The sequence below is a fragment of the Culex pipiens genome, chromosome 3, assembly GCF_016801865.2.
Source record: "Culex pipiens pallens isolate TS chromosome 3, TS_CPP_V2, whole genome shotgun sequence".
NCBI lineage: Eukaryota > Metazoa > Arthropoda > Insecta > Diptera > Culicidae > Culex > Culex pipiens.
This window is the reverse complement of record NC_068939.1, coordinates 169,571,144-169,597,300: the sequence shown is the minus strand read 5'-3', so window position 1 is coordinate 169,597,300 and position 26,157 is coordinate 169,571,144. Positions and strand designations below refer to the sequence as shown.

Sequence of the window (26,157 nt, the reverse complement as noted above, 5' to 3'; positions counted from 1 at the left end):
CCCCCAAGTTATGAGTTTTCGATCGAATTTCAAGCAAAATAAACTTCATTTTTGGACGTAGAATCGAATGTACAATCGAATAGGACTTAACAGTAATTTTGATAAAGTGCGCCGTTTTCGAAATATAGCTGCAAAAAGTTTGATTTGAAGCAAAAAAATATTTTCAACTTTCAAAAATAGTGTCCACGAGATGCTCCGATTTTTTATAGTTGAAAAATTTATCATCCGTGAAAATGTTTGATTTATTGCAATTTTTTTAAAGCTTTCAAAATCAAGACTAACATTTAAAAAGGGCGTAATATTGCATGTTAAGCCCTTTAACAATGTTATTCTTGATCTTAAAATCTACAACAAAACAAATTTCGAAAAGATTAGATAGTTTCACGAAAATCATTCAAATGTCTTAAAATCTGCCGATTTCATGAAGAAATGCTCATCCAGATTAATAACGATAGAATAAGCTAGGTTCGTTAACGATAATTTTGTCGTTATCAAAATACGATTATTCTATTGGCTATGACTTTATTAATTCATCATTTAATATATCTTATTAAAATAAACTTATTGAAACCAAATCCTGTACCTCTTTTAAAGCTTTCGATAAGATTTTTTTAAAATAAAGTTTCAAGGTTTATGTCCTAAAAATCTCTCTCAAATACTTAAATTTTCATGATTTGCAAAAAAGGAATTTTTCACTTAAATACAATGTTTTAACAAAATATCCTTTTTCATGAAAATAGTCGAATTTTCAATAATTTTCAATTTGTGCAAAATTTTGTATGCATTTTCACTTTGTTTGATACGAAAATTTTCTCAAAATACCGTTTTTCTAAATACAGTCTAGACTCGATTATCCGAAGGCCGCGGCCAATTTTCTTTTCGGATAATCGAAATTCCGGATAATCGAATCGATAATCTAAATTGTCTTATTTTTGATGTGTGAACTAAAGTATGTCCCATAAACTACTCTAAAGCGATAAAGAATGTTTGAATCCAAGATGGCGGCTAAAATGGCGGGGATGCAATATTGAACAAGTGCATTTTGTAATTTAATAGGCAATCAACTATTCAAATTTTACTAAAATGGGTTCGCAGAATCGAATTTTAAATTCAACATAACAAAATAAAAAAAAATTAAAAAACATTTCTTCATGATTCGATTATCTGAAGTCCCATACAAACCTTCGGATAATCGAACTATGGATAATTGAAATTTCGGAAAATCGAGACTTCGGATAATCGAGTATGTACTGTACTCAAATTTTCATATTTTTAATATAAGTATTAAACATTGCGAAATTTTGCAAGCATTTTCTCTGTTTTATAGTGTTTGTAATAAAATACTTAAGTTTTCTTAACTTTTTTGAAATTTCAATGCAGTCCAGACTCGATTATCCGAAGTTCGATTATCTGAAACCTCGATTATCAGAAAATTCTAGTCCTGCAACTCCATGGAGTAGTCAAATATGTTTGGTAGATTGTCTATTAAATTTTACAAAATGCTTTTTTTGTAAAATACTCAAATTGTCACCAAACACCATATTTTACGGTTTTAAAACGGTATTTCGGGAAAAAATTGAGTACATTATCGGAATATATTATCTTGGTGAAGGCTTTAAAAGTTTAACAGGATTTGGTTTCAATACGACAGTAAATATAACCATTATTGTTATCGTTGGACATTAAGGTTATCAATTAACAACGTTGAATCTTTGATTTCATATTCTCAGATCACAAAATAGCATTTTTTATGACATATTTCAACTCATCGCCCCTTATTAAAAATATTGATTCGATTAAATGTAGTGATTTTTTTTGTGATAACTTCGGATAGTATAGTATGGACTATAATTGAACACAGTTTTCAGAATTAAATTTGATCGCTAATTTGTGCGTAAAAAAAGTTTTTTTATCGTACGAATAATCTATAGAAGTTGAAAGAAAAGAAAAATTGCACCATAAAATACGGATTGGTGGCGCCTCTTAGACCGTTTTATGGTGACGATTCCCGTTAATTTTAATTAATATTTATGCTCATTCCAACATTTTCGCCTGGAAAAATATTTCGCGAAAAATTGGCGCAAAATCAAGTCCCATCAAGTCAAACAACCGGATCAGAATTGCGATTGCATTTCATCCCGGGCAAACATATAAGTAAATTTTAATTGATACGGTTTTAATTGATAAAAATGAAACTCAATGACTCATGAGGCGGGCCCTAATTGGACTCCGAAAAGGGACGAGATTTCAACCGTCTCGATGGGAATTCTTGGTCCCGCTAATTAAAACCAAAATCTGTTCAGCTGAACTTGAAATTTTCGTTCTCCAAAGTTCATGGTCCACGATTCCAAAATCCCAAAAGAACGCTCGCGCGCGCTCGCATCACACATCTCACATGAACGAAAAGCTCAGTGACGCGAGATTTACGCCTAATCTAGACAGTTGAATGGTGTTTATTTACCGTGCCTAATCCCATGGCACACTATAGCCGGGCAGACACATGGCGATGAGCGATGATGGTGATGATGCGCCGCCTACTACAGTCGCCTTAGTTGCTTGAACTATCCGTGAACGCATTGTTGTCCTACTCGTAAATTTAATCATGATTATAGAAAATTCAGATTAAATTTAACATTAAGAACCAAATTCTTGAAAATGTTGTTAGAAAATACAGATAAAAAAATAATTTTAGAAAAATATGTTGATTTGTTCTAACGTCCGACACTTTCTCAATGAACGATCAACAGAGTGGATATCCCGCGGCCTGCTACGACGGGCCTGCTATTGTCAGTTCCACTTGAGAGTCGCACGCGCGCGGTTCTTCAGAATCTCACTTTCTTCCGCGTAGCTCACCATACACACCCAAAATGTACACGAACAAGTGCCGAAACCTGGTCCTGCCGAAAATCGACGTCGAGTCGGCCAACGGGACGACCCCGACGGCCGGCTGTCCACCCGAGGACCATCTGCAGCTGCTCGGGACGGCCCGGTCCGACAAGCTGTCCCCGGTGAGCTTCGGGCCGGGTTCCAGCACGCCACGGTCGCCCAGCAGAAGGTACCTAGGTTGACTGAGTTTAAGCTAGTAAGTCTACTGTAAGCTTGATTTATGGCCCACACGGATGACGGATGACGGCGCGGAGTACGGTCACGGTTACAGGCACGTCACGTCACTCTGCTTACTCGGGATTCAGGTGGTTACAAAATTACAATCAAGTTAGGTTTTTGTACACATCCAAAAAGCAATTTGCAAAACAAAAACAGATATCTGTAACATTTTCTGAACAAGCTGTGGCAACATTGTTGAGAAATGTTGATAAACAAAATTTCGATTGGAGTAGCACTTAGCACAAAAGCTTATTTGTTTCAAAGTTGACTGAGTCAATACAAATTGGTGTCAGAGTGGCTCTTATTGAAAAGATGTTATGTTGAAAAAAAAAACAGTTTTAATGAAACATAGAAATTTGCCGTGTTCTGGACTACGTCTAAAAGCATTTTTGTTGTAGCTTAAAAGTGAAACCATGCATCAAAATAAAAAAGTGACAGAAAAAAATTAGAGTGTTCATGTGTTAAGTCAATTCATCGTTTAGAACAAAACAAAATTTAAGGTTTTACTTTTCGATACAATTGCTATAAAGTTCAACTATTCAGCACTCATACTTTTCAGCCCTTGTATCGAAAAGTATTGCTTTTCAAATCTATTTTTTTTTGTGGAGAAGAGTAGGCCGTTTTGTCGTTTAAAAATGACAGGAAAAGTATGAAGTGTCACCACGGTTTTCCAAAAATATGTTTATTTGTTGGTATCTTCAAATAGGAATGAATTTGATAACTTTAATTTGGTATCTTAAATACAGCACTACATTTACACACAAACATTATTTCTCACTGACAGCAAAACTGCGTAAACACAAAATAAATATTCAAAGTAACTGAAATTCTTTGAACTGTCAAAATTTGAATGATAAATTCGATGCCAACATTTCAAAAAGCATCATGTACACACCATCCTTTTTGAGAAAAACGCATTTGAATGTTGAGCATCCATTTTCAATTACCATTTTAATATAAAAGCAAAATAAGATGTTCTAATGATAACAAACGATGAAAAACCTTGCTTTTATTGATACTTGATCATCCAAATTCAATAAAACATTATTTCCGTGATTTTATTTGAGAAAAACAAACATAACTTCTTTTGAAATCACCAACGTCTATATCACCGCAGGGCCGTGCACAGGATTTTCGAAAGGGGAGGGTTTTCTCGAAAGGGGCGCATGGGGTGCTTGTTTAGATTGCGAAAGGGCGCTAACAGTCAATCTTTAAACTCAATAAATAATACTTTGGTATATTTTACATATATTTTGCTGGTTCGAATCCCGCGGCGGACGCTCTAAAATTCTAAGTGTAAATATGGGTATCCGGCGCCGTCGCTCTGTGCCTTACTCAAACAGGGCGGCGAAGTCCTTGTAGTTAAAAGGAAGACAGTGGTTGGTCTAGTACCGGCCGACAGATATAAAGTCAACTTCGTTTTTTATATATTTTACATTGGTGCAACAGGAGACTACACTTTTTGAATTGGTGCTGCAAATCGTGTTGAATAGCACCATGAAGGGGGGGCGTTAATTCGGAGTTTGAGCGAATTTGAGATTTTTGCGCAAATGAGAGTTTTGGCGTAAATTGGAAGAGGCATGGGCCGTTCACTTGTGGAGCGTAAAACGGGGTTTTAGTGAAGAAGTGTAGCGGTTTAAAAGACGTCTGTTCAGGTTGAAGGCTTTATTGAGAATGATCCTAAAGTTACAATGTTGGGACCTCAATAGCTTAGTCATAGCTTGCTAAGTCATAGACTACTTAAATCTTATCTAAGCTAGTATATTACAACATTTCGGTCATCCTGACACGGCGATGTCCTCATCGACGCAATAATCTGAAGAAAGCCATTTTTTCATATTATTTGGAGAACACACACTTTCAAATGAAAGACTGGAAACTTGGAACCCTTCAATATCTGTTATAAGGAAACGATCATTTGGCAAAACTTTTTTTTATAACATATGGACCCTGAAATTTTTCTGCTAATTTATGTGTTGCAATTTTCTTCAAAACAATGAAATCTCCTTCTTTGTACATCGTTATGTTTTTTCGCTTTTTGTCTACTGAAGATTTGCTGTAATTTTGAAGATTTTCAATATTTCTATTTGCCTTTTCTCGAATGGTTTCTAAATTTTCTTTGGAAAAAAGATTTCTTGATAATTATTTATAAACGTTTCAATATTATTTTGATTTAAACTCATGTTCGCTTGTTTTTTCCCAAAGGGAAGCATACTTGGAAAATTTTTGATACTTCTATTGAATGTGTTGTTATAAATGTATTCAATTTTAGTAAGTAAAGTATCCCATTTTGAATTAGAATCATGTATGAGTTTTGCAAGCATTGGAGTTAAAGTTCTATTTACTCGCTCTGCTTGTCCGTTTGCTTCTGGAGTGTAAGATGCAGTTTTAATATGTTCAACACAATGACACTCTAAAAAAATTTCAAACTTTCTCGAGGTAAAACAAGTTCCTCTATCAGTTATAATTCTCATTGGTTTGCTATAGTAATTCATGTATAACTGTAAACATTTAATAACTTCATCAGTATTAGTCGTTTTAGTTGCATAAAACTTGACAAATTTTGTAAAACCATCAATGATTACTAAAATATATTTATAATTACTAGACGAGCCTAATTTTATTGGTCCATAATGGTCCATGTGAATTGTATTGAAAGGTTCATTGCCTTTGTCAATACTTTTAAGGAATCCTTCTTTTTTCCATCAAGAGGGCTGTAAAAAATACAAGATAAACAATTCAATATATACTTTTTCACAATTTTCTTCATATTACTAAACCAATAATGTTTCTTAATTTCAATCATTGTTTTTTCTACACCGATATGCCCATTTTGATCATGACAAATTCTTAAAATATTATCAATCATAGCTTTTGGTATAACAAGCAAACGAATTTGTTCATGTTTTCTAAATAAAATTCCATTTTGTAACTCAAAACCTGGAAATGTATTGATTTCCAAATGTCTCTTGATATTTTTAATTTTTTCATCTTGTTCTTGTGCCAAAATAATATTTTGTTCTATATCTTGAATATTTAATACACAAATCATCTGATTGATTTTATTTTGATCTTCACCTTCACTCATATTTTGCCTGCTCAAAGCATCTTCATGCTGCATTCTATGTCCACTTCTATAATCAATTGTTTTATGATATTTGTCTAAAAATAATGCCCACCTTCCAATTTTCGGATTAATTTCTTTTTTCTCTAATGTTTGAGCCAAAGCATTACAATCAGTTAAAATTTTAAATTCAATGCCAGATAAATAAACATGAAATCTCTTGACAGCATAAACTACAGCTAATGTTTCTAATTCAAAACTGTGCAATTTTTTCTCAAATTCATCAGTTTTTTTTGCTGAAAAAACTTATAGGATGGAAATTATTATCATTTTGCTTTTGCAATAAAATTGCCCCAAAACCATAAGAACTTGCATCACAATGAAGCTGTGTTTCTGCTTTTGTGTTGTAAATAGCTAAAATTGGTGCAGTTATCAGTTTATTTTTCAATTTTTCAAATGCTTCTTTTTCGACATCATCAAGTTTAAATTGTGAATTTTTCTTTAATAAATCGTAAAGTGGTCTTGCAATCGTTGCAAATCCTTGAATAAATTTTCTAAAATAGCTTGTTAATCCTAAAAACCTTTGAACATCTTTTATATTTTTTGGTTCTGGAAAATTGGAAACGGCTTCAATGTGCGATTTATTTGGCCTTCTACCCTTTGAGTTTATTGTATATCCTAAATAATCAATTTCGATCCGACTTCGAGACGAACCAGTAGCTTGTCCAACAAAAACTTCTTCACAACTTCTTGACCGGCCAGAACCAACTTCAGCTTGATCTCCGCAATCTTGATTAGTCAGAGGAGGAAATTCTTCTCCGATATCCTCTGACTGTTCTTCTTGGGATGGCTTATAGCTTCGCAGGAACATGGCTTCTATCCCACTTCTGAACTTTAAAAGACGTCTGTTCAGGTTGAAGGCTTTATTGAGAATGATCCTAAAGTTACAATGTTGGGACCTCAATAGCTTAGTCATAGCTTGCTAAGTCATAGACTACTTAAATCTTATCTAAGCTAGTATATTACAACAAGCGGTAATTGCTCAAAACAAGTTTTCATAAGTTTTTTTTTAAATATTAAGAGTAGTTCTCTACGATTTCGCAAATTTTTTTCACGATTTTTAGCTTTTCATTTTTTTGATTTGGATGAAACTTTGCCATGCACCATGCATTCCATATGTCAAAAGAAGCACAATTGCATAATTCGTTTTTCTATACAAATGTCCATACAATTCTGGGGCCGGTCATATTATTCATCTGGTTTAGGAGATATGATTTTTTTGAAGAAAAAAAAAACGTAAAAGTGGACAAAAATTGTTGAAGCAATTTTGTTAACAAAATGTACCGTTTTCAGGTTAAAGCTAATTTTAGGACTGCATTTTCAATTTATTTTGGTTTCTTTTCAAGAAAATTTTGTACAATTTTCTCTCTGAAACTTTCAAATCGAGCAATTTGTTTCTGAGATACACAATCTCAAAGAAATCAAATCGATGAACTTGATTTTTTCTAAGTGTTAACCCTTTGCTGCCCAATTTTTTTTCGATTTTTTTTAAATTTTTCCCTTGTCATTTTGAGCAACTTTTGTTCTACGAAAAAGTTTACGTCTCTTGTTTTTTGTTGTTTTTGTTTCATTTATAGTTTTTATATTTGCATTTATCTTGTTTAGTTGATATTTGTTTTTGGTAGTATTTGGCCTATTCTAGCACCTAATTTGTCATGTTTTTACAGCCAATTTTTCATTATTTTTTTGTATGTTTTTAATTTTTTTTACTCTAGAACAAACCATTATCATTTAAATTGTTAAAAAATGCTTAGAGGTATAGTCTGAAACAATAGAAAAAAAAGTACAGAAAATATTAGTGAAAAACACAGCCAAGAAAAATTTTCATTTTTTTAAACATTGGTAAAGTCAAATAAAACAAGTCACACGTTCAACCCTAAAAAAAATCAAATTTTAAGAGTTTAAGAGTCGAAAATTGGTAAAAAAAAAGATTTTTGGCGAATTATTAGATCGAACCCCGCCTAGAGGTGGGGTTGGGTTGTAGCTGGATAAACTGAAAGTGTTCAACTGATCATAACTCGGAAACTACTGGTTTTCAATCGACTTTTCTTTGCATTCCCTATGTCAAAAGAAGCAATTTTGCATCATTTGTTTTTTCATGCAAGTCTCCATACAATTTTGAGGGCTGGAATGGGTATGTAAACGTATGAAATTTTGTATCTTTGGACGGAATTTTCTGAAAATCTGAAAAATTAGATAAGAAACTTCATTTTTGGGTCAAACATTTGTAACAGATTTTTTGAGTATAAAAAATTAAAAAAGATAATTTTGAATATATTTCTATCGATTCCTTGACTTTTCTGAAGAAACGTCCTAGAAAATCGATAAAAAGTAACAAAGTTGCTACAGGAAACAAAGATATATTTCGATTTACCCCAGAAAATGTTCCGAAAAGGCACCTCTCTCATAAACAAAATTTAAAAAATGATAAAATAATACACATATTAAAAAAATACTATCAACGCCTGAATAGCACCATAGAAATGATGAAAATATTTTGAAAATTAGATTTCAAAGAAAGTTTCACAACACGTAAAAAAAATAATCAAAAAAAAGTTAGCTTAAGCAACATAAAAATGATAAAAAGTTGCGCCTTGTGATGAAATATTTTTTTTAAATAAAACAATTTGACTACCTTTTTGAAAATAAAATTTCACTAGAGGTGGCCTCATGACAAAATAAAAAAAATGAAAAAAGTAGAGCAACATAAAAAAAGATCAAAGATAAATATTTTAAAAATAGGATTTTACCAGCGGCGTTTTGTTGATAAAATTATTTGACTATCGGCGCTCCTCAAGCTATAAAGACTATTCAAAATTAGTCAAACAAAGTTTGCCAACCGGCGCAAAAAATTGTTGTAGCTAGAACGCTAAACAGAATTTTTATTTTTTTATGTTACCGTACGCCAAACTTTGTTTTGCTCTTATTAAACAGTCTTTATGTTGCTAGAGGGGCGTCGATAGTCAAACTTTTTTTTGTTGAATGTTTTAATTTTGTCATAATAGCGGTTCCAGTAAAATCTTTTGTTTAAAATATTTTTATCATTTTTAAGCTGATTTGGGCACTGATTATTCAACTTTTTTTTCAATATTTTTACCAATTTTTTTCCCCACTCATAAGGGCGCCTCCAGTAAAACTTACATATTGAGAATTTACATAAAAATGTTTACGTCATAGGGGCGCCCCCATTCCATTTTCCATATCGAGAATTTGCATGATTTTTTTAAGTCGTAGGGGCGCCTCAAATCAAAATGTTCATATCGAGAATTTGCATGATTTTTTTTAGTCATAAGGGCGCCTCCAGTCAAATTTTCATAAAAAATTTGTATGATTTTTTTAAAGTCGTAGTGGCGCCTCCAGTTTAATTTTCATAATTTCCATTAAAATGTTTTAGTCATAGGGGCGCTTCCAGTCAAATTTTTCATATCGAGGATTTGCATGATTTTTTAAGTCATAAGAGCGCCTCCAGTCAAATTTTCATAAAAAAAATTGTATGATTTTTTAAAGTCGTTGGGGCGCCTCTATTTAATTTTCCATATCGAGAATTTGCATGATTTTTTTAAGTCGTAGGGGCGCTTCCAGTCAATTTTTTATATTGCATATTCGTATTGAAAAAAAAATAAGTCTTAGGGGCGCCTCCAGTTAAATTTTCATAATTTTCATGAAAATGTTTCAATCATAGGGGCGCTCCAGTCAAATTTTTCGTATCAAAATTTGCTTGATTTTTTAAGTCATAAGGGCGCCTCCAGTCAAATTTACATAACAAAATTTGTATGATTTTTTTAAGTCGTAAGGGTGCCTGCTTTCAATTTTTCATATCGAGAATTTGCATGATATTTTTAAGTCGTAGGGGCGTCTCCAGTCAAATTTTTATATTGCATATTCGTATTGAAAAAAATTAAGTTTTAGGGGCGCCTCCAGTTAAATTTTCATAATTTTCATAAAAATGTTTTAATCGTTAGGGCGCCTTCAGTCAAATTTTTCTATCGAGAATTTGCATGATTTTTTAAAGTCGTAGGGGCGCCTTCAGTCAAATTTTTATATTGCATATTCGTTTTGAAAAAAAAAGTGTTAGGGGCGCCTCCAGTTAAATTTTCATAATTTTCATAAAAATGTTTTAGTCATTAGGGCGCCTCCAGTCAAATTTTTCATATCGAGAATTTGCATGATTTTTTAAAGTCGTAGGGGCGCCTTCAGTCAAATTTTTATATTGCATATTCGTATTGAAAAAAAATAATTTTTAGGGGCGCCTCCAGTTAAATTTTCATAATTTTCATAAAAATGTTTTAATCGTTAGGGCGCCTTCAGTCAAATTTTTCTATCGAGAATTTGCATGATTTTTTAAAGTCGTAGGGGCGCCTTCAGTCAAATTTTTATATTGCATATTCGTATTGAAAAAAAAAAAGTGTTAGGGGCGCCTCCAGTTAAATTTTCATAATTTTCATAAAAATGTTTTAGTCATTAGGGCGCCTCCAGTCAAATTTTTCATATCGAGAATTTGCATGATTTTTTAAAGTCGTAGGGGCGCCTTCAGTCAAATTTTTATATTGCATATTCGTATTGAAAAAAAATAAGTTTTAGGGGCGCATCCAGTTAAATTTTCATAATTTTCATAAAAATGTTTTAGTCATTAGGGCGCCTCCAGTCAAATTTTTCATATCGATTTGAAAAAAAAATCTCTTTGAGCAATTCTCTACCAAAACCGGAAATGGATTTTATTTGTATTTTTTGATTTGGCTCAAACTTTGTGGGGGCCTTCCCTATGACCAAAGAAGCCATTTTGCATCATTAGTTTGTCCATATAAATTTCCATACAAATTTGGCAGATGTTCATACAAAAATGGTACGTATATATTCGAAAATCTGTAACTTTTGAAGGAATTTTTCGATCAATTTGGTGTCTTCGGCAAAGTTGTAGGTATTGTTAAGGACTATTTAGAAAAAAATAGGTACACGGAAAAAAAAATTTCCCGATTTTTTTATTAACTTTTTTTTCACAAAAACTCAAATTCCCAAAATACGTATTTTTTGATTTTCGAGATTTTTTGATATGTTTTAGGGGACAAAAATCCGCAACTTTTGAGCTATAGAGAAACATGGTCAAAAAATCTGCCGCCGAGTTATGATTTTTTGAAAAACTGGTGATTTTTGGAAAAAATCGAAATTTTATACATACAATTTTTTTGACCTCATTTTTTTATGCAAGATTGAATTTGCAATCGAAAAGTACTTTACAGATTTTTTGATAAAGGGCTCCGTTTTCAAGATATAGCCACCGAAAGTTTGATTTTAGCGAAATATTTGCAGTTTTTCAATTTTTAAAAATAGTGACCATGAGTGACCATTTCTAAAAATATTTTTTTTGAAAAGTTCAGAAAATTTGCTATAAAATTGTCTAAGAGACATTGAAGATTGGACCTCTGGTTGCTGAGATACAGCGGCTTAAAGAAAAAGAAACACGAAAATTGAAGTTTTCTAAGTCTCACCCAAACAGCCCACCATTTTCTAATGACGATATCTCAGCAATTAATGGTCCGATTTTTAATGTTAATACATGAAACATTCGTGAAATTTTCCGATCTTTTCGAAAAAAATATTTTGAAAAAAATTAAATCAAGACTAACATTTTAAAAGGGCCAAACTTTGAATATTATGCCCATTAAAAATGCTAGTATTGATTTAATTTTTTTCAAAATATTTTTTTCGAAAAGATCGGAAAATTTCACGTATGTTTCATGTATTAAAATTGAAAATCGGACCATTAATTGCTGAGATATCGTCATTAGAAAATGGTGGGCTGTTTGGGTGAGACTTAGAAAACTTCAATTTTCGTGTTTCTTTTTCTTTAAGCCGCTGTATCTCAGCAACCAGAGGTCCAATCTTCAATGTCTCTTAGACAATTTTATAGCAAATTTTCTGAACTTTTCAAAAAAAATATTTCTAGAAATGGTCACTCATGGTCACTATTTTTAAAAATTGAAAAACTGCAAATATTTCGCTAAAATCAAACTTTCGGTGGCTATATCTTGAAAACGGAGCCCTTTATCAAAAAATCTGTAAAGTACTTTTCGATTGCAAATTCAATTTTGCATAAAAAAATGAGGTCAAAAAAATTGTATGTATGAAATTTCGATTTTTTCCAAAAATCACCAGTTTTTCAAAAAATCATAACTCGGCGGCAGATTTTTTGACCATGTTTCTCTATAGCTCAAAAGTTGCGGATTTTTGTCCCCTAAAACATATCAAAAAATCTCGAAAATCAAAAAATACGTATTTTGGGAATTTGAGTTTTTGTGAAAAAAAAGTTAATAAAAAAATCGGGAATTTTTTTTTTCCGTGTACCTATTTTTTTCTAAATAGTCCTTAACAATACCTACAACTTTGCCGAAGACACCAAATTGATCAAAAAATTCCTTCAAAAGTTACAGATTTTCGAATATATACGTACCATTTTTGTATGGACAGCTGCCAAATTTGTATGGAAATTTATATGGACAAACTAATGATGCAAAATGGCTTCTTTGGTCATAGGGAAGGCCCCCACAAAGTTTGAGCCAAATCAAAAAATACAAAAAATAAAAATGGTCGAAATCGGCCGGTTTTGTAGAGAATTGCTCCTTTGGCATTTTAGCAACATAGCTTAAAAAAAATCACCCCTTCGGGCCGAGGGGCGCATGGGGTGTAACTAACTTAATTTGCCAGGGGGGGGGGGTTAAACCCCTAAAACCCCCCCCTTGTACACGGTCCTGATATCACCCTGCTGTCATTGAGGGGGACGCTTTGTTATGATTCGTTTTTCTTCGCCGAATGTACATGGCGCTTTTTTCATGATGCTTTTTTTCGTCACGAGGTTCATGTAGTCTTTTGTTTGACAGGTTGACAGGGCTATATAAACAGGGACTGCTGATGGCAGAGATTTTGTTTATGTTACTTTATTTAAAATCATGATTAAACAGACTTTACTGAAGTAACTTTTGCTCATTTTTGGTGGAGAGGTAGCTTATTAGGAGTACTTTCAGAATATGCAATAACCCAGAAAGTGTCAAAATGTACATGATGCCTTTTGAAATGTTACCGTCGAATTATTCATGTTTGTCTAAAAGGATTGAAAAAATAAAAACGCAAAATATACAGTTTTGACAAGCGCAAATTAATTAAGACGAACATAAAATTTATTGAAATATGTTCGTTTTCGATTAATGTTTAATATTTATCTACAGTCAAACCTCGGTATAGCACCGCATATGGGAGAAGCAAAACCGAGACGTACATAACTGAAGCACAGAGCTAATGGGATGTTGGCTATATGGGAGACATTGGCTATAATCTTATGAAAAATCATCCAAACTTTAAAAAATACATATTTTTTTAGAATCGGAACGATGTCAGCTATCCATTGCATTAGTAATTATATGAAAATTTTCACCAAAAATTCGTATTTTTTCTGTATTTTTAAAATGCAGTTTTTTTCTCGAAAACAATCACAAGATCATTGTTTTTGCAATATGGAATTTTTCATACATTTCGGAATCAGGATTTTTTCATACATTTCGAAAATAATGACACACATTTTTGAAGATACTCCATTTTTTGTTTAAACTGAGTATTTTCGAAAAAATACTAAAAATTTCAGTTATTTACAAAATGGGTATTAAATAATCGGGATTTTTTCATACATTTCGAAAATAATTACAAACATTTTTGAAAATACTCCAATTTTTTTTAAACTACGTATTTTCGAAAAAATTCTAAAAATTTCAGTTATTTACAATATGGGTAAAAATAATCGGGCTTTTTCATACATTTCGAAAATAATTACACACATTTTTGAAAACACCCTAATTTTTTTTAAACTACGTATTTTCGGAAAGATACTAAAAAATTTCAGTTATTTACAATATGGGTATTAAATAATCGGGATTTTTTCATACATTTCGAAAATAATAACATATTTTTTGAAAATACTGGAAATTATCCCAAAACTACGCATTTTCGAAAAATACTCAAAATGTCAGTTATTTTACAATATGAGTATCAAATGATGGGGATTTTTTCATAAATTTCGAAAGTAATAACACAAATTCTTGAATTTTTTTAAATTTTCCACAAAACTACGGATTTTTGAAAAAAAAACTCAAAATTGCATTTATTTACAATATGGGTATTAAATGATCAGGATCTTTTCATACATTTTAAAAGTGATACACATTTTTTTGAAAATACTCAAAATTTACCTAATGTTAAAAAACTGAAATTTAGATTTTTTTCAAAAATACGTAGTTTAGTGAAAATTTCGAGAATTTTCAACAATTTGTTTAATTACTTTCAAATTATATGAAAAAACTAACTTAATCCACCTATGTGGTTGATGCCTTCCTCACTTATTACCAAAAATGGGTAATATGAGTGGTTTCAGCTTTTTTTTAGATCCAGAAAAAAAGAAAACAATATATAACTTATGAGGTAATAACTCGATACAAGGTTATCAGTTCTTCAATGTTTTTGACTCATTGGAAAGGCCTTTCAATTACCTAACCAACGATGGGTCGGATGATGGATCAGGACATCGTTTACATGCATATAATTGAGATCCGGGTATTTGTGAAAACACATTTTTATACATAACTTTTGAATTTGTTATCGAAACTTCAAACAATTCAATAGCGATGTATGGGACCCTAAACCAAGTCGAATGCAACTGGTTCGATCAAAATCGGTTCAGCCAGTGCTGAGAAAACTTGGCAAGAATTTTGACACATACATACATACACACACACACACACATACACACACACACACACAGACATTTGTTCAGTTTTCGATTCTGAGTCGATATGTATACATGAAGGTGGGTCTTCGAGCTTTTAATAAAAAGTTCATTTTCAGAGCAGGATTATAGCCTTATTTCAGTGAGGAAGGCAAAAACCCCGATCATTAACTGATACCCATATTGTAAATAACTGAAATTTGGAGTAATTTTTCAAAAATACGTAGTTTTGAGAAAATTTTGAGTATTTTCAAAAATGTGTTTTATTATCTTCGAAATGTATAAAAAAATCCCGGTTATTCAATTCCTTTACTGTAAATAACTGAAATTTGGAGTATTTTGTTCGAAAATACATAGTTTTGTTAAAATTTTCAGTATTTTCAAAAATTGTGTAATTCTTTTCGGAATGTATGAAAAATCACGATTTTTGGATTAATAAATAAATGAAATTTGGAGTTTTTTCTTTCAAAAAACCGTAGTTTTGTGAAAATTTTGAGTATTTTTAAAAATGTGTGTTAATATTATCGAAATGTATGAAACAAATGCCGATCATTTGATACCCATTTTGAAAAAAAAACTGAAATTTTAAGTATTTTTTCGAAAATAGTAGTTTTGTGATTTTTTGAGTATTTTCAAAAAAAAATATAAATTTTGAATGTATCAAAAATCCCGATCGTTTGATACCCATATTGTAAAAAATTGAAATTATGAGTACTTTTTCGAAAACACGTTGTTTTGGGAAAATCTAAACCGGGACAGTGCAGAACCGAGGCGTGCAAAACCGGGGCATGACTGTACTCATGATTGAAAAATGGAAGAAAAAACTCTCAGCAATAAATGGTCCGATATTCAATGTTAAAATGTGAAACATTCGTGAAATTTTCTTATCATTCCGAAAACAATATTTTCAATTTTATAATAAGACTAACATTTCAAAGGGCGTAATATTGAATGTTTGGCTGTTTTGAAATGTTAGTCTTGATTCACGATGTTTCATATTTTAACATTGAAAATCGGACCATTAGTTGCTGAGATATTAACGTTAGAAAATGGTGGGTTGTTTGGGTGAGACTTTGAAAACATAAATTTTCCTGTTTTAAAATCTTTGCATGGCAATATCTCATCAACTAAGGATCGTATCAACGAAGTTTGAAAGGTAAAATATAGAGAATTTTATCAGTCTTTCAAAAATATTTTTTTCAAAGGTGGACAAACATGGGTTCTAATTTTGAAAAATGAATAACTGCGACTATTTTCAAAAAAGTTACCTAACAATGGCTATAACTTGAAAACGGTGCACTATGAAAATTCAATTTTACATCGAAAAATAAGGTTGAAAATTTTTTGCGACCAATATTTCGATTTTTTTTTAAATCAGTAATGATTTTAAAATGTAAAACTCGGTCATAGATTTTTTTCCCCGTTCTGAAAATTTCTGAAAAGTTGGCATTTGATGTCTCCTGAAACATATCAGGAAAAAATCAGTGTTTTTTTTGCAAATCAAGTTTTAGTGGCAAAAAGTAAAATTAAAAATCACCAAATTTTTTTTTACCGCGTATCATTTTTTTCAGTGTAGTCCATATCCATACCTACAACTTTGCCGAAGATACCGAATCGATCAAAAAAATCCTTCAAAAGAAACTGATTTTTGAATTTTCATATACCATTTTTGTATGGGTAGCTGCCAAATTTGTATGGGAAAGTATATGGACAAACTAATGATGCAAAAGTTTCAGCAGGATTAAAAAATACAAAAATTAAAATTCTAAAAAAAGACCGATTTTGTAGAGAACTGCTCTGCTTTCACAATAATTTCATCTGTAGTTTTTGTCACCCCATTCATAATTTCCCCAAAAAGTCAGGAGGCAAAAAAATAATTATTGCTGAAAATAAAAATTTTCATTAAAAAAAATTGTAAAATTTATTTATGTTTTTTTAAACGCACGGTTATTTTTCCATTTTCAATAAATTAAATACTTTTTTTCACAAATTTTGAATTTTGTGACCACAGATCGGAATAAAGACGTGAAACTAAGGAACAAATTTTTTTCAATAATAGTTGATATTTTGAAAATGTTTCACAGTGCCATAACGGTAATGATGTTTACAGCATTTTGATACTTTTTGCTCAATTTTTTTAAGGTTTGGCTTGAAATGTTAGCTGTACAGCGTACATGCTAATACACCCTAAAACACACGCTTAAATACCTAATACAATTAATTATACCAATTCTCACCACTTTAAACACCATTATTGTACTGTAAAGTAACTGCCATCATCGCAGCCTACTAAGTGTTTCACTTCTTCTCCCCTCATCAGACTCGGTGCGTACCGGCCCAGCGTGTTCGCCCACCGGGTCCACCGGCGGGCCGTCACCAAGAATGGCCACTGCAACATCGCCCCCATCAAGGCCGGTTCCGGCAAGCGGCTGCGCTTCCTGCAGGACATGTTCACCACGCTGGTGGACGCCCGGTGGCGCTGGACGTTGATGGTTTTCGCGCTGGGCTTCGTCGGCTCGTGGCTGTTCTTTGCCCTGCTGTACTGGTTCATCAGCTACGCCCACGGGGACCTGGAGGAGGACCATCTGCCGGACAAGCAAGGTACGGTTGGTGTGCTGGGTTAGGAGGGCGGACTCTTCGTTCTACGTGACAATTAGTTTGTTGGCACGCTCGAATGAAATCATAATATTTGCCAGAGGGATTAGACACTCTACGACAGGGGTCTAATTGAAAGACACGCTAAAGCTAGACTAGATAGAGTCTTCCTCGCAGTGCAATTCAATCAAAAATTAGCTGATTTGATGTTTTTACGATACTAATTTGTGGATTTTGTTTCATTAAATGAGCAATGCTCCCCGAAACCGGTCAACCTAAATAAGTTGTGGTTATTTCAAACTTTCCGTGGTTAGCTTTAGATCAAAAATTGTCAAAATATTCTTCTTTACTTCTTTCATGTTGTGTCACCTACAGTCTATACAGCGATTCACGTCAAATCAGCAGGATCCAAATGAAATGTGCTCCGATTTGGCACACATTTGGCTCATGGAAAATTATCTGGAATAACGCATTTTTTTCGAGTTTTTAAATTTTGTATTTATTTGATTCGAATGAAACTTTTTCCATGCATTCCCTTCGTCAAAAGAAGCCATTTTGCAGTATGTTTAGTATGGTCCAAAATCAGGTATCAAAACTAGGGACCATCCATGAACCACGTGAACACTTTTTTAGAAATCTCATCCCCCCTCGTCAATTTGATATTGTCAAATAAACATTCAAAAATCATTGTTAGATGCAAAATCGAATTTGCAATTGAAAATTATTTAAACTTTTTTTTTTTGATATTTGTCATTTTTCGAAAAATGTTTAGTTTTTGCGATTTTAAAAAAACTTCTGGAAAGAAAAGAACCCCTGTAAAAAATCATTTTGAAAAGCTGAGATAATTTCAAAAAAATCCTTTTTGACTTTGTCGATCAGACGGCTGATTGTTGAGATACAGTCTTTTGAAATTTGAATGTTTTGAAAAATCTGTTTTCCCAGTGATTTCGCAACAACTTGGAAACTATTTGTTCGATGTTCACTGTTAAACAGTGAACAATAAAAAAAACAATTAGAAAAATTGAATTTGAAAAAATCAAAAATAAGTTGTTTTAGTCCCTAGAGTATTTGTCCCTATTTTGGGCCTACTAAGCAGATCGCACTTTTAATTTGATGTATTCTCAAAGGATGCTATAGGCAGCCTAGTTTGTTATACATGAATAAGTTGGTTTTTTAATGCTTAAGCTCGTACATTATCAACATTTTGATAAAAATACCTTATATCGCTGTAAAAGCACGAAAAACTAAAACACCTTTTGCCCCTATTTTGTGTCTATTGCTCCTAGCATCCGACCTTCAATGTATCTTTTTCGACCCACCTTCTGATTGGTTGAAATTCCGAAGCACGTGGCGATTTTTTTTTGACGTACGGTTCAGCCCCAGCTCGTACAGTTCAGCTCCAAAAAGTACGGTCACCAAACAGGCTAAATCGTTGTGCTGTTACAAGCCACAAATCAACATTAGAATGATTGATTTAACCAGTAACAGTAAAATTACGTGCATAAATTGCATGAGCATAATTGATTTCATTAATTTATGAGCTTCAAAGATAATTAAATATTTGTTGCGCAGCCAATTAATTAACCCGTACTACGCGAGTAAGGACTTTGAGATGTGAAAGGCGCGCACACACTGTCACAGTTTGTAGAAGTGTCAAATGGACTGTAAATACAGGCATCGTCTACGAAATTAAGAGAGTAACTTTGATTAAGAATATAATTGATTGGTGTCAGTTTAGTGATTGTTTTTTGAAACGGGATAATGCTAACCGCCAATAAAAACCTATTGCTGGTGGTTTGAGATTTGGGGGAAGGCTCTCATTCGTGTGCCGAGTGATGAAAGCCGTGACGCTGAGTGTCAACAAGCGGTAAGCAAAAGTGGTGAAAATTTTGGACCTAATGGGCAATTAGTAATTTTCCACGAAAAATTTGACGAGTGATATGTTTATTCCGTTTTTTCCTATTTAAAAGGCAATAGTGAATTATTTTTGCCCACCAAACTGAAGCTAATGACAGCAAGTAGGGTAGAGTAGTCATCAATGAGACACGGGGAACAATGATAAAATGGCTTTCACAAGACGTAGTTTCAACCAATCAGGCTCATATTTGGGGGAAAGGTGTGTCTACTGGATACACGTCTGCCATATAAGTGGCTTTGGTTATGGACGCTCCTTTGAAAAGTAATTCATAAATGTTTGATTCTGAGGTGTAAAAGTAAATTATGGACAAAAAATACTTTTTCGCTCGTAGGCTGCGATTTACACCAAAACTAATATTTCTTCAAATGTCTTTCGACGTTCCATAGGGATTAAGTTGGGCTACAATGTCCTTTCATTAGATTTGGCCAAAATTTAAAATACACCCAGAATCCAGGACTGTCTCATTGTTCCCCACTCATTTCAGCCCATGGGTAACAATGAGACACTTTGATTTTTCTTCAATAAAGTTTTCAAAATCGATGGAAATCTTTCAAAACATGAATTAAAAGAGATTTTTGGCATATTTATAGAGTTTAAACTTCATTTAACCAAAAATACAAAGTTATTTGGTATTAATATATGGATTTTACAAAATTTAAATACTTTTTAGTGTAACTTTTGTTATTAATAGTTTCATGTTGGCAAAATTGCTCTAAAATGTTCAAGGCAAGTCACCTGCAATGGAACAATACAAAAACATGATGTTTTGCTAGAAAAATGTTGATTTTCGTAGAGTGTCTCATTGTTCCCCAGCTGTCTCATTGTTCCTGCCAAGTGCGTCTACAATGAGACAGTTGAATAACTCTGGCTGTAGATGTCGGATCGATCTCATATTTTGGTCAATGATAGAACACATTAAAAGAAAGATAATGCAACTAAAAGCTCATTAAGACATGCTGATGAAAAAATTAGAAAAATAGTTGAAAGTTGAAAACCAAAAGTGTCTCATTGATGACTACCCTACCCTATCGTTCCCAAGTAGCAGTTTCCTGCAAATTGACGGTGGAATGCACAATTTCGTCAAATTAAGTTTGGCAGGCTAAATATAGGTACTAGGCCCAAAATAGGGATAAATACCCTAATCTTGATGATAATATTTCGAAATTATTTTAATCCTAATGTATAGAAAATTTAACAAAAGTTTCACTTTTTAACATTGAAAATCGAACCAATAGATTCCAAGCTATCGGGAGTTGAAAAAAAACTCACTGAGAATACCTCATTTTTCACAACAGTCAGCAAAGTCCAAAAAGAAAATTGTTTGAAATTTTCTCATCCTTCCGAAAATATTTTTTGTTGAAGTGCCTTTCTCTTCTTTTATAAAATATTTTCAAATTGCAAAAAAAATAATTATCAATTCTCGAAAAATTTCACCTTAAAAAATTACAAGTTTCAGGAAAAATTAAGTCATTAAGTCAAACATTCACATAGTCTTTTTCGATTGCAAATTTGGTTTTTCAAGAATTATTTTCGAAGTTGTGTTTGACAAAATTTTTGATTTTTATAAATATCACATTTTTCCAATAAATTAAACTCCGACTACCGACTCCTAAATTCTAGCGCAAAAGATGCTTTTTTTATCCCCTGAAAAATCATAAAATTTCGTAGATTTTTATTTTTTTAAACATAAAAATACGGATTTCAATAAAACAAAACAAAAAATACATTTTTTTGTACAATTATACTTAAAAGTAAAATCTCACTCACAAAATAAAAATTTCCGTCCAATAAAAGTTTTCGAAAAACACTCGAAAATTTCATAAAAATTATAATAAAATGTTCAATTTGAATGTGCAATCTAGAGGTGGGCAAAACCGCTCTTTTTTGGAGCCGCTCATTTTCGTTCGCTCATTAAAAAGAGCGGCTCTTTTGCTCTTTTTAAAAATTTGGATAAAAAGACTTTCTTCAAGAATGGTGTGATTTTTGCAGTTTTTTTATTAAACTTGTATATGTTTTGCCTTCCTCACTGAGGTAAGGCTATAATCCTGCTCTAAAATTGAACTTTTTATTTAAAGCTCGAAAACCCACCTTGATGTATACATATCGACTCAGAATCGAAAACTGAACAAATGTCTGTGTGTATGTGTGTGTGTGTATGTGTGTGTGTATATGTGTGTGTATGTGTGTGTGTATGTGTGTGTGTATGTGTGTGTGTATGTGTGTGTGTATGTGACCAATAATGTCACTCAGTTTTCTCAGCACTGGCTGAACCGATTTTGACCAAACCAGTCGCATTCGACTTGGCTTAGGGTCCCATACGGTGCTATTGAATTGTTTGAAGTTTCGATAAGTAGTTCAAAAGTTATGTATAAAAATGTGTTTTCGCATATTTTCAGAAGTTGAATAAATGGCAGTAAACTGTACCAAACATCATCATGTTATACATCGTTAGTTAGGTAATTGAAAGACCTTTGCAACGAGTCCAAAACATTGATAATCTGGCAACCCTGTCTCGAGTTATAACCACTTAAGTGATATTTATGTACTTTTTTTGTAGCCGGATCTCACTTAAATGCTTGTAAACAATGTCCGGATCCAGAACCCGACCCATCGTTGGTTAGGTAATCGAAAGACCTTTCCAACGAGTCCAAAACATTGAAGATCTGGCAACCCTGGTCTCAAGTTATGACCACTTATGATTCCACTTATGAGCCCTTGAGTGATTTGTGTGTTTTTTGTATTCCGGAACTAGACGAAATTTGTGTCCAAACCCATCATATCACATATCACCCATTGTTGGAAAAAAGTGAGGAAGGCACCAACCACATAGGTGGATTAAGTTAGTTTTTTTTTTAAAGTAATAACGAAAAAATGCGTTCGAAAACCATAGGTCCTGGCGATCTTTATGCCAAGAACCTAAACGTTCGAATAGATGAATAGCACCCAAATTTAAATCTAGGATTTTGGAGAAAAATGGTCTTAATTTTACGAAATTGCGTTTTTATTCTGCCTAAATTGAACAAATGCTGATATTTGGAGAAAATATTCTGCACATTTTGTTCTATATTATGATTAAATCGATAAATGCCAAACTTTAATCGGGCAAGAGGATTTGATTTTTTTCCTAAAACTTGTAGGCTATTTATTATATTTTGGTAAAATGTTCAAGGTTAAGCAATTTGAAATGCTCAAATACTTTATTTTACGATCAGTTCTACAATAAAAAGTTGTTTTACTTTATTTTAAATAATCTATTACTTTTGGAATTTCAAAGAAAACTAGGAAACTGAAAAAATATTAGTTTTTTCTTGGTCTGACAGATTTGGTCTGACAGCTCTATCATGGATTTTGGTCTGGACCAAGCGAGGAATAGGACACAGCACCCTCTTCGTTTAATCTGAAGTTTTTTTTATCCCAAAGTACTTGAGAAAATACAACGTGGAACAATTTTTTGAATAATTTTTATAAGCTTTGAAATGTCCAAGTCCAAGCCACGTAGCCTAGTGGTAACGCTTCCGCCTAGTAAGCGGTAGATCGGGGTTCAAATCCCGGCTCGGACCAACACAACTGGTGATCTTTTCTCTTCTGGATTCGATTGCTTAGTAAAGGGAAGGTAGTGTATCGTCACAAACTGGACCTTATCACGACACCTTAGGGAGGCGACCTATGGAATGTTAACATTAACCTTAACATGTTAACATTAAGTTGAGAATGAAATTGCCACTGAATCCGCTTTGTAAATGCCGGCCCCGATACTCTTCATGGGTGTTCCCCTCAGGAACTGGGAAAGATTTACTTACTTTTTACTTTACTTTGAAATGTATGAAATTGCATTTTAATTCTCAAAAACAAATTTAAGGCTTCAGTTTGTTGGAAATTCTATGAATTTTATTTACTTACATAAAAATAAACTCAAGTTTTCAAAGTCATTCCATTTTCAAACGATTCTTTCAAAAGACCGAAGTTTCAAAAAGAACCGCGGCTCTTTTTTGTGAGCCAAAAAAAAAATAGTTCTTCGCTATAAAAACATGTCCATATCTTTAAAGATAACAATATTTAAATACAGTTTAAAAAAAATCTCACAATATTTCATTATACCTATATAACACAGCAAAGAAAAGATGATTTTTAGAATGTTGAAAATTTGGTTGGTTGAATATTACCTATTTTTTGTGTAATATTACTCAAATAATCTGTAAAAATGTGAACCTGATGAATATTCATCAGAATCTGATGAAAATTCTCCAATTCCTGATGTAATATTACACATTTTTTTACACAAAATCTGTCAACATTTCCTGATGAATATTACCATCACTTTTTCTGTATACAGTTATTGAAGATTTGACATTTGGTTGCTGAGATATTGCGAATTGAATTTACATTAAAAAAACTAATGTAAAAAAAACGTACGTGAAATTTTTATTTTTCGCAACCAACAATAACTCAGTGGCAAAATTTTTGTCCGTACGTATGGCTTTAAAGTAACGGGTTTTTTGTCACTTAGGCCGTTGCAAATATTGTTGAAGTTTTTGTCCCTGGTTTGCCGAAGACACCAAATCAATCAGAAAGTTACTTCAAAAGATAAACATTTTAAATGTTTACGTTCCATTTTCGCATGGCTTTTTTGGTCATAGGACATATCCGACATTCCGGGAGACTTGCTTAAGTAATGTGTGTTGTAAAAAGATATATTGTTCATGGCAAATAAATGGAATGCATTACAATTTTAAATCTGATAATTCCACCACTTCCCTCAGATCAATCCAACTGGACGCCGTGCATCTCCAGCATCTACTCGTACACTTCGTGCTTCCTGTTCTCGCTCGAAACCCAGCACACCATCGGCTACGGCAGTCGAGCCACCAACGAGGAATGTCCGGAGGCCATCTTCGTCATGTCCCTGCAGTCGGTTCACGGCGTCATGATCCAAGCGCTGCTCGCCGGCATAATCTTCGCAAAAATGACCCGCTCCAAGAGTCGTTCGCAGACTCTGCTCTTCTCGAAGCACGCCGCGATCTGCCTCCGGGACGGCGACCTGTGTCTGATGTTCCGCGTCGGGGACATGCGCAAGAGCCACATCATCGGAGCCAACATCCGGGCCCAGCTGCTGCGGCCGCGGGTGACCCGCGAGGGCGAATCGATGCCCCAGTACCAGACGGAGCTGGAACTGACCGCGGACGGGTGCGGGTCGGACCTGTTCTTCATCTGGCCACAGACGGTGGTGCACCGGATTACGGCGGACTCGCCGCTGTGGAACATGGGCGCGATGGATTTGACCCAGGAACGGTTCGAGATCGTGGTCATCCTCGAGGGCACCATCGAGTCCACCGGGCAGAGCACCCAGGCCCGGTCCAGCTACCTGACGAATGAGATTTTGTGGGGCTACCGGTTCGAACCGGTGCTGCTGTACAACAAGCAACGCCAGGGGTTCGAGATCAACCTGTCACGGTTCAACGAGATGGTGCCGGTTCCGGATACGCCCGGTTGTTCCGCGAAGGAACTCGCCGAGGGACTCGCTTTCAGCAGTAACGAGAACCTGCTGGAGAAACGGGCCTTCGAGTACGGTTCCCTCGTGGAAAAGTTGCAGCAATTTCACGTGGAAGACGAGCAGTGTCGATCGAACCAGCAAACCACCATCAGCAAATCCGCCTATCTGCTGTCACCTCCGCGGCAACTCCAACTCCAGGCCGTGGCACGGTCACACTCGTCCACGGAGCTAAAGGTCGTCAACGGGGAAAAGTAGGCTAGTAGGCGTTGAAATAAATAATAAAATTTAAATCCAAACGAAGCGTTTTTCTCCGGAGCATGTGGTCAGCACATGTTGATAACGCCTGCAAGTAGGCCATGACACGAGAAATTGGGAAAACGCTTGACGCTCCAAAACGGCGATTGGCAAGGGAAAGGCGCATAAAATGATATTGGATGAGTGCAATATAGTGCATTTGATTTCACGGTACATTCACGGAAATCCGAAAACTGTTTGAAAAAAAGATAGTGATGTTATATTTGATTTTTTCAACTAAATTTTCATTGGCTAAATTTTCTCTAAACTTAAATCAGTTTCTTTTTAACATAAGAATATCTGCTGCAATATAATCAAAATGCAAAATATACAAGGTAATTTGTAGATTCAAGAAATTAAGGCATAATGCATTTAAAGCAGATCAAATCTTTACAAAACCTCCTTTTTTGTATACCTTACCATTTTATGACAAAAAGTGAAATCACAAAAATTCATGACGCAGTGTGACACAGGAGCAATTCTCTGAGATTTCAGCTGAAACTTTTTTGGTGCCTCGGTGTGCCAAAAGAAGCCATTTTGCATCATTAGTTTGTCCATATAATTTTCCACACAAATTTGGCATCTGCCCATACAAAAATGATATATAAAAAATCAAAAATCTGTATCTTTTGAAAAAAATTTTTGGTTGATTTGGTGTCTTCGGCAAAGTTGTAGGTATGGATAAGGACCACACTGAAAAAAATGATACACGGTAACAAAAATTGGTGATTTTTAATTTAACTTTTTCTCACTAATACTTGATTTGCAAAAAAACTCCATTTTTTATAGGGGTTAGGGGACATCAAATGCCAACTTTTCAGAAATTTCTAGGTTGTGCAAAAATTCTTTGACCAAATTATGAA

At 33.6% G+C, this 26,157-nt stretch overlaps 1 protein-coding gene across 1 annotated transcript; it reads left to right on the top strand.

Moving 5' to 3' along the window:
• Positions 1-2,807: 2,807 nt before the first annotated feature.
• Positions 2,808-25,316, top strand: LOC120417657 (inward rectifier potassium channel 2-like). The gene is made up of 3 exons (XM_039579779.2): positions 2,808-3,055; positions 17,317-17,597; positions 24,270-25,316. The coding sequence occupies exons 1-3, from the start codon at positions 2,868-2,870 to the stop codon at positions 25,253-25,255; spliced, it is 1,455 nt and encodes a 484-aa protein (XP_039435713.1). The 5' UTR covers positions 2,808-2,867; the 3' UTR covers positions 25,256-25,316.
• Positions 25,317-26,157: the final 841 nt, after the last annotated feature.

Bases quoted from the DNA above. Each gene is read 5' to 3' on its own strand.
- LOC120417657 (XM_039579779.2), top strand. From the start codon at position 2,868: ATGTACACGAACAAGTGCCGAAACCTGGTCCTGCCGAAAATCGACGTC. The intron at 3,056-17,316 runs GTACCTAGGTTG...TCCCCTCATCAG, and splicing joins CCACGGTCGCCCAGCAGAAG to ACTCGGTGCGTACCGGCCCA. The intron at 17,598-24,269 runs GTACGGTTGGTG...CACTTCCCTCAG, and splicing joins CCATCTGCCGGACAAGCAAG to ATCAATCCAACTGGACGCCG.